The following is a 10,023-nucleotide window of genomic DNA, read 5'->3' as shown; positions in this document are numbered from 1 at the left end:
GGGGGGGGGGGTCTAGGTAAACTCATTTTCATGATATTGGAATCGAGGTGTAAATTGGAAACTTCACTAATGCTACAAGAACTTGTTATACGTTGGTCCTGCCAATACCTACAGAAGACTTTTCAGCCTACACGAGAACCATTTACAATAGCTTTAATCAACAACAACAACGACCCAGTAAAGTCCCACTAAGTGGGGTCTGGGGAGGGCAGTGTGTACGCAGACCTTACCCCTACCCCGATGGGGCAGAGAGGCTGTTTCCGATAGACCCTCGGCTTAGGAAAAATAAAACAAGAAAACAAGAAAAGACAATTCTTCAGTAACGTCAACATAGCCATAGAAATAATGACAGCATCCTAAAAACCATAAAATAGATGACAAGCAATAACCATAACCCACAACTAAGGACTAGATCTATGGGAAACAGCAAGGTTAGTGTGAACTCTACATTAACCACAAGCCTGCCTAGGACCAACCCACTCAAACTCGCTTCCCCCCCCCCCCTCCCGGAATGGAGGGGGAAGCTCGACTACCCCCCTATCCTACAACCCTAATGCTCGACCTCCAAACCTTCCTATCAAAGGCCATGTCCTCGGAAATCTGCAATCTCGCCAGGTCCTGCCTGATCACCTCTCCCCAACACTTCTTAGGCCGTCCTCTACCTCCTCTCGAACCCATTAAAGCCAGCAGCTCACACCTCCTCACCGGAGCATCCAGGCTTCTCCGCACGTGCCCGAACCATCTGAGCTGCGCTTCCCGCATCTTGTCATCCACAGAGGCCACACCCACCTTCTCCACAATATCGTCATTCCTGATCTTATCTAACCTAGTGTGCTCGCACATCCACCTCAACATCCTCATCTCAGCTACCTTCATCTTCTGGATATGAGAGTTCTTAACTGGCCAGCACTCTGCCCCATACAACATGGCCGGTCTAACTACCGCCCTATAAAACTTACCTTTGAGTATCAGTGGTACTTTCTTGTCACATAAGACTCCAGATGCTAGCCTCCATTTCGTCCACCCCATTCCTATGCGGTGAGTGACGTCCTCGTCAATCTCTCCATCCCCTTGAATAACCGACCCAAGGTACTTGAAACTACTTCTCTTGGGGATGACCTGTGATCCAAGCCTCACATCCATGCCTTCTTCCCTCGACTCGGCGCTGAACTTGCACTCCAGGTACTCTGTCTTAGTCCTGCTCAGTTTGAAACCCTTAGACTCGAGAGCCTGTCTCCAAACCTCCAACCTCTCATTAACACCGTCCCGCGTCTCATCAATCACTACTATGTCATCAGCGAATAACATACACCATGGCACTTCCCCTTGAATATGGTGTGTTAGTGCATCCATTACTAAGGCAAATAAGAACGGGCTAAGCGCTGATCCTTGGTGTAACCCCATAACAACCGGGAAATGCTCCGAGTCGCCTCCCATCGTCCTTACCCTAGTCTTAGCTCCATCATACATGTCCTTGATCGCTCTAACATAAGCTACCGGCACACCTTTTACCTCCATACATCTCCATAGCACCTCCCTAGGAACCTTGTCATACGCTTTCTCCAAGTCAATAAACACCATGTGCAGATCTTTCTTCCTACCCCTGTACTGTTCCACCAACCTCCTAATAAGGTGGATAGCTTCCGTGGTCGAGCGACCCGGCATGAACCCGAACTGGTTGTCAGATACAGACACTATCTTCCTCACCCTCGCCTCCACCACCCTCTCCCAGACTTTCATGGTATGACTTAGTAACTTGATACCCCTATAGTTGTTACAACACTGGATATCACCTTTGTTCTTGTACAATGGAACCACTGTACTCCACCTCCACTCATCTGGCATCCTCTTCGTCCTGAAAATAATATTAAATAGCCCAGTCAACCACTCCAAGCCTGCTCTACCCACATACTTCCAGAACTCAACCGGAATTTCATCTGGCCCGATCGCTCTGCCCCGACTCATCTTACGCATAGCCCCCACGACCTCCTCCAACTTAATACGCCTACAATACCCAAAGTCTCGGAGACTCTCCGAGTGCCCCAGATCCCCTAGCACTATATCGCGGCCCCCTTCCTCATTTAGAAGACCCTGGAAGTACCTCTGCCATCTCTGTTTAATCTGGGACTCCCCCATCAAGACTCTACCGTCCTCGTCTTTGATGCACCTTACTTGATCCAGATCCCGAGCCTTCCTCTCCCTCGCTTTAGCCAATCGAAACAACTTCTTATCCCCGCCTTTTTCCCCCAATTCCTCATAAAGTCGGCCAAACGCTGCATTCTTAGCCTCCGTGACCGCTAGCTTAGCCTCCTTTCTTGCTACCTTGTACCTCTCTCTATTCGCTCTCGTCTCCTCCTCGCATGTGCTCCCTACCAACTTCATATACGCTTCCTTCTTCGCCTCCACTTTGCCTTGGACTATGTCATTCCACCACCAGTCACCTTGGTGCCTGCCAGAGTGACCCTTCGTAATCCCTAGCATTTCTCTCGCCGCCTCCCTAACGCAGTTCGCTGTCGTAGCCCACATAGCGCTGGCGTCCTCACTACTCCTCCATGCTCCCATAGCCAATAACCTCCCCTCCAACTCCTGGGTTTTATCCTTAGTTAAGGCTCCCCACCTAATCCTCGGTTGACCACGACCATACCTCTTCTTCCTCCTTATCGTAATACCGACGTCCATTACCAAGAGCCTATGCTGGGTCGCGAGGGTCTCACCCGGGATAACCTTGCAATCCTTGCACAGCCCTCTATCACACCTTCTGAGGAGGAGGTAATCAATCTGAGTTTTCGCAATCGAACTTCGAAAAGTTATTAGATGCTCCTCCCTCTTCGGAAAACTTGAGTTCGCAATCACCAGCTCGAAAGCCTTAGCGAACTCCAACAGCGAGGAACCTCCTCCGTTCCTAACCCCAAAGCCGAAGCCACCATGCACCTCGCTATACTCACCAGCAACCGACCCAATGTGGCCATTGAAATCCCCTCCTATAAATAACCTCTCAGCGGGTGGAATACTACGCACAACCTCATCCAAACTCTCCCAGAAGCGCCTCTTAACCTCCTCATCCAAGCCCGCTTGCGGCGCGTAAGCGCTAACGACAGTGAGGGTGCACTCACCTATCACCAACTTAATAAACATTAGCCTGTCATGCACCCGCCTAACCTCAACCACCGACTCTCTAAGGTCCCTATCCACCAAGATACCCACTCCATTCTTACCCCTCACGACTCCAGAGTACCACAACTTATACCCGTCCACATTCCTCGCAGTGTAACAAAATTTTACAGATTCTGTATTTACTTGTCAAAACCCTCTCACAAGGACATGGAATTCTCGGTGTTGAATCAGAACCTACAAAGCCACTCTAGAATACATTACTCCTACTATAGAAGAAAGATATTAGAAAAGTAAATTATTTACTTACAGGAATTCCAAGAGCGATGGGATCAACTGGAACATTGAAGGGCTCTGCAGCATCCATTTTCATAATTTTTCTTATAACCTAAGTAGACAGGAAATAAAATTAATTTAGCATAGAAGTTAATATCTATAAAAACTTGCATCTTCGAAGCATGGTAAAAAACTATGTTTGGTTCCATTAAAAGGATGGGGAGGGGAAAGGAAAAAGAAGTTCATTGATATGCTATCCATAAGTGGAGGTAAGGGTGAAAGAGAAGTAAAAGATATATAATTTCTCATATTCGTCCAATTTTGGAGGGACTAAAAAAGTTAATATGGAGGGGTAACCCTCCAATTCTACTTCCCCTCCGCTTTTACTTCCTTACCAACTAACAGCTATAACTCATAACCTTCCACCCAACAAGCCAACACATATGGAATAGGTTAAAATTGTGCATTTTATGAACATGCCATTACAAATAGAATAGGTTTTCTTTGTTCCGCTTACCTCCAAAGCAGTGTCTAGCTCCTGCTTGTTGAATCTCAAATCACGGCGATGTAACTCAGGCTCTTGCTGTTTTGTCTTCTCTTCCTTCATCATTTCAGCATTACTACAAGGGCTCATGCTTGAAGAAAAGCCCTTTGAAGACTTAATCTTTATGCCTCCAGATTTTTTTGGCAAATTTCCAGTGGTAGTTACATTATCCTCGGGCAATGAGTTTGCACTGTCTTCCATTTTCTCATTAGAAACAACCTGTTTTTCTGGACCAGCTTGCTGGCTACTTTTATCAGTATCACTAGGAGTAGCTGCTTCGGAAGAGGTACGCTGGGATTCTAACGGTTTTGATGTTTTGATCTTTACTTTCATACGCCCATAAACTGCTAAACCTGCAGGTTTATCCCTTGGAGCACCAGAAGTAGCGATTACAGGTTTTTCCGGTAGACCAGTTACGGCAGAAGATGGTGTCTCAGCCTCAACCCCAGAGTCAACTCCATCATTGTCAGATTCTTCTGTACCAGAATTTGTTTCGGTATTCATACTACCATTATTAGGAGCCTCCTCACTCGTTCCAGTTGTCCGAGGCTTCTTTGCTTTACCTTTTCTGCTCCCGCGTCGACGCTTCATCTTTTGTGAACAAATACTTAAAGTGAGCAATAGTCTTTAGTCAGTTGAAACTCTCAAAAGGACAAAACTAGGTTGTATATCTAGCAGTAGGCTGCTTCAAGCAGCAAAGTATTGTCAGCCTACAAAAACCGCGATAAACAGGGCACAGTTAGAAAAATAATCCAATTTTGTGCCAAACTACACAAAACTAATCGCAAAACATATTGTTGCAATTAGGTGCAACATCAGTAATTCAAAAGCCCTACTTGGGCAAAAAGCGCCAATTTTTCTACTTGTAAACTTGACATGGATCTGCTGCACCTCGAAACAACATAGTCATTGATACTAAATTAATAAGAAATTACAATACACTTCCAGTTTTTGTTAAGAAATGGATCTTGGGCTTAACTCGATCCCTAAAGCTAGCTCGTGAGATGAGGATTGCCCAAGTCCTTATAAGAAGACTAACTATCCACATCCCACATGACGTTCCACAATTCAACAGTTTTAGCAAATTTTGCTCTGCTAGTCTCTTCCATAAAGAAAAGTTAATTAAAAATACATGTACTCTTCAAAACAACCTGCCGAACACACACAATTAATGGATATATTAAATCTCTTTTTAGAACACAAAAAAATGGATTGAACCAACAATGAGACTATGAGAGCACAACAAAATCAAACCCTAGAATCCACCAACAATCAAGATAGAAGAGAAAAGAGAGGAGAAAAACCAATCTAATTTAAACCATGAATTAATTAGCAAAAACAAGAACTTCTGACAAACCAACATTAACCCAAAAACTACAATGAGAATTAGCAAAAGAAAAGAAGAGCTCGAAATATGAGAACGAACGATCAAGAATTTCAAAGATACAAACTTGGAAGACCCAACAAACCCCATTATTAAAAACAAGAGAACATATGACATATGAGAAAAAAAAAAATCCCACAATAAAAATACAGAGCTAAGAGTAGGAATCTGTAAAAGAACCAAAGATTTTAGGTAGTTAAGGGCTTGAGGCTAAGAGTCCCACCTTTTCCTTTGTAGTTTCAGCCTTCAGTTGGAAAAGCTTACTCTTTCCTTTTTGAATCTCCCTCGCTGATGCGTTGATATACGTTGCGGTTGAATTCAATTAGTCGAAAAATATTTGAAAGAACAGAAAAGCGATTTCGAAATTACAGAGGAAATCCACAAAAAACCCTTTTTATTTAGTTTTCACTTTTCCCTTTCCCTGTGCAATTAATATAGAATTTTCTTATGTAAACATTAACCCTCCAATTTTTGAAAATTGTCACCTAGCTCCCCTCATCTTTTACTTTGAGTAAATACGCTTTTAGGACCTAATTTATAGAGTTGTGTGCAAGTTAAATGTCTGGTTATCCTAATAATGTTGGAGGCGGACAACTTTATTTAATTAGACATTTTTTGAAGTTGGAAGCCTATTTTGAGGTAAAGAATTAGCAATTGCCAAACTTAGGAAAACAAACTATGTGTTCTTTTCTTGACATGTATCCCGTACCCTAACAAGCAAAAAGGAAAAGGAAAGAAAAATGAGAAGAGGGATGGGTAGCGGTATTTAAAAAATAGCTCTAATCCGCACGCTATTATTGCTGGTATGGAATTGGTAGAGTTGTGAAAATTGCATGGATCCCCTATTTGGTCGTACCCTTTTAACTTATATTCGTTTTATTTTTGAGGTTTTGACATAGTTACCCACAAAAACAAAACTATTTATTTTTGTCTACCCATTTATTTTTCTACCCATAACTAATTACTTTTCCTACCCATAGTAGATTTTGTGGGAATTTTTTCTTTATTCTCCAATTCTTTTTTTATTTCTATGCTTCTTTTCTTTTCTTTTTTCTTTTTTTTTCTCGTTTTCTTCTTTTTTTTTCTTTTTCCCTTTTCTAATTTTATTTAACTTCTGTTTTTTTATATTCTTTTTCTCTTCATAATCTAATTTCATTTACTGTTTTCACATTTTTTTATTATTTTTTTATATTATTACTAAAGAAAATTCACAAATTGTGTACCAATTAAATGTAGTTAATACAACCAAAAAATATTAACTAACATATGATATTGGTATAGTATATAGCTATACCAACAGGATATACAATTGTACGCAAAGAGTTACAAAAATTCAATTCAATTATTAAACTTAAATAATATCAGTTGTCAAAAAAAAAATTAAAATTCTAAAAGGACCTAATTGTAAGAGTATACCATTACATCATATAGCATACTATAATTTATTTTTATTTTATTTTTTTGCATTTTCAGTTTTGCCCTCACGCTTGGGTAAAAGCTTAAAACAAATTAAAAGGGAAAAGACAAGTGAATTTACGGGTAATAAGTATACTATTATAGTATATTGTATACTATTGCATCATATTGTTACAGTATCTTGCATATTATTACAGTATACCATAATAATATATTGTATACTATTGCAGTATAACTATATACTCTTATTGTATATTAGTATACTGTAGCGGTATACTGCTTTATAAACTATAATAGTATAGTGTTGCAGTATAGCTATATACTCCTACAGCATATTGTATACCGTAGCGGTATATTGTAGCTGTGTTCTTCTTCGATTTTCAACTGAAAATTTCGATCTCAATAACCTCAAATCAGCTCCAAACGTTATCAAATTTCAGTATGAAATTCCAGAAGGTACTATAAGCAATATTTAACAGCACCCACTTTGAATCAAACAAGAAATCTTCAAAAATAAAATTGAGCTTCAAGCCCAACAATGGTAGGACCATGGAAGCATCACCCCGAACTGGTTCTTCGATACAAAAAAAGTCAGGTTCTTGCTTCTCTGTTGCTGCTACAGCATCTACTTCTTCTACTTCTTCACTGTATTTCTTCACTCAAAAGCCTAAATTCTCAGTAGATCATCTTTCCTTAAGTACTTATAATACTCACTTCAACTTCAAGATAAACTCAACAAAACTCAAAGCCCATTTCCCCATTTCTTCTCTTTATCGCTCTTCAATCTTTTTGAGCACTTATGCTTCTGTGTCTGATGGAGTTGAGGTTGTCCAAGATGATGACGAAGAAGAAGGTGCATTGTCAGCCGAAGAAGAAGAGGAAATTGAAGAAAAAGAAGAAGGTGTTGAGTTAGAATTAGTTGAAAGTGGTAGATTGTACGTGGGTAAAATGAGGAAGAAGAAGTGCGGGTAAATAGTTTGGGGGCCATGGGTAGGAGTAGTAAATAGTTTGGGCATGGGCATTAAAGGATAAATAGTTTGGAATTAATGGGTATAAAGTGAGATTTTCTCTTTATTTTTCCGTTTGCATCAGTACCCATTTTTTTTGTTAAAAGCATTTTAAAAAGATGATTTTGCCCTTTTTTAATAAAAGACTATTGACAAATTGCATGACAAAACTTAAGCATGTTTAGGCTGAAGTTTTAGCAAATGAACTAAAAAACTTCAGCTTGTTTAGACTGAAGTTTCAGATAAAACTCAGGGCAAAACTGTAGACTGCGTTACAAAACTTCAGCATGTTTTGGTATGAAGTTTTAGCAAATGAACCAAATAACTTCAGCCTGCATTAGCAAAAACTCTTTAGAAAATTACATACTGCAAGATAAAAACTTAAGTATGTTTAGTCTGAAGTTTTAGCAAATGAATTAAAAAACTTAAGCATGTTTACTCTAAAGTTTTAGCAAATGAACTAAATAACTTCAGCATGTTTTGTCTGAAGTTAGCAAACGAACTAAATAACTTCAGCATGCATTAGCAAAAACTCATTAGAAAATTACATACTGCAAGACAAAAATTTAAGCATGTTTAGTCTGAAGTTTTAGCAAATGAATTAAAAAACTTAAACATGTTTAGTCTGAAGTTTTAGCAAATGAATTTAAAAACTTAAGCATGTTTAGTCTGAAGTTTTAGCAAATGAACTAAAACTTAAGCATGTTTAGCCTGAAGTTTTAGCAAATGAACTAAATAACTTCAGCATGTTTAATCTAAAGTTTTAGCAGATGAACTAAAAAACTTAAGCATGTTTAGTCTGAAGTTTTAGCAAATGAACTAAATAACTTTAGCATGTTTAGACTGAAGTTCGGATAAAACTCATGACAAAATTGTAGACTGCAGGATATATAACTTCAGCATGCATTAGCATGAAGTTTTAGCTTCAATGTGAAACGACTTCATGCTATATTAGCATAAAGTTTTAGCTTCAACATGAACTTCATGCTACATTAGCATGAAGTTTTAGCTATAACATGAAACAACTTCATGCAAGTATGTGATGACCCAAAAGGTCATCACTTGATTTACAAGTCAATTCTGTGTTCCGAGGTCTTAAAAACCTCCTTTTATCTCACCTCTATTTGCGTGCGCGGTCCGGGCGTATATTCGGTACGCTTTTATGTGAAAATTTGATAAAAATGCTAATTTTGCCTTTAAAATTGAATTTAAGTTGAATTTGGTCAACATTTTAGGTAAACGGACCAGGACCCATGATTTGACGGTCCGGAGGGTCCGTAGAAAAATATGGGACTTGGGCGTATGCCCGGAATTGAATTCCGAGGTCCCAAGCCCGAGAAATGAAGTTTTGAAGAAAATTATTTAACTGAAATTTTAAGAATTTTTGGAAATTTAAATGTGTTTGAATTCGATGGTATCGGGCCCGTATTGTTGTTCCGGAGCCTGGTACAAGTCTTATATGGTATTTAAGTTGTGCCTGTAAATTTGGTAAGAAATGGACTTCATATGACGTGAATCGGACCTTCGGTTGTGAAATTTGAAACTTAAGAGTTCTTGAGATTTTTCTTTGATTTTGATGCTAAACTCGTAGTTCGAGGTGTTATTTTGGCGATTTGATCGCGCGAACAAGTCTGTATGATGCTTTTAGGTTAGTGTGCATGTTTGGTTTGGAGCCCCGAGGGCTCGGGTGAGTTTTGGATAGGCCACGGAGTGAAATTGGACTTAGGAAAAATTGCTGGTATCTGGTATTTTTGCCCAGGCCTCTGATCTTGCAATTGCGAGATCAGGCTTCGCATTTGCGAAGTGGTTAGGCTTGGGAAATGCAACCAAATTGTCGCAATTGCGAACCAAGCCTAGGTAGGCCCTCATCGCAATTGCGACCCCAGGGCTGGGAAATGCGAACCCCCCCCCCCCCCCATCGAAAATGCGACCTCCGCTTCTCAATTTCGAAGTTGACAGAAATTGGTCAGGTTCGCAAATGCGACAGTTTCTTCGCATTTACGAAGCTAGCAAAAATTCTCAGGGTTCGCAATTGTGAACCCCTGGTTGCAATTGCAACATCAGAGACCTGTTAAGTGGAATTTCAGACGGGATTTCATTCATTTTTATAACTTTTCAAACCCTAGAACATCTTTGGGCGATTTTTCAAAGGCATCAACTCTTTCAAATCAGTAGTAAGTCATTTCTAACTCATTTCTTTCAATCTAATCCATCTTTTGTACATGATTTCATTTCAAAATCAAGGGTTTTTCATGGGAAATTGAGTGATTTTGGGTAGGACTTAG

The 10,023-nt window shown here is 39.9% G+C and overlaps 1 protein-coding gene across 1 annotated transcript in view; it reads right to left on the bottom strand.

Annotated features, from left to right (window-relative positions):
* Positions 1–5,798, bottom strand: part of LOC109244509 (bromodomain-containing protein 3) — a 12,301-nt gene extending 6,503 nt beyond the window's left edge. Inside the window, exons 1-3 of the mRNA XM_019411614.1 lie at positions 5,539–5,798; positions 3,905–4,641; positions 3,422–3,499 (exon numbers count right to left, since the gene is read on the bottom strand). Of these exons, the coding sequence (XP_019267159.1) occupies positions 3,422–3,499; positions 3,905–4,522 (696 nt within the window). The 5' untranslated portion in view covers positions 4,523–4,641; positions 5,539–5,798. The remainder of the gene's footprint in view (positions 1–3,421; positions 3,500–3,904; positions 4,642–5,538) is intronic.

Source organism: Nicotiana attenuata, chromosome 2 (genome assembly GCF_001879085.1).
Source record: "Nicotiana attenuata strain UT chromosome 2, NIATTr2, whole genome shotgun sequence".
Taxonomy (NCBI): Eukaryota; Viridiplantae; Streptophyta; class Magnoliopsida; order Solanales; family Solanaceae; genus Nicotiana; species Nicotiana attenuata.
The sequence above is the reverse complement of the archived record's forward strand: the minus strand, read 5'-3'. Positions and strand labels throughout refer to the sequence as shown.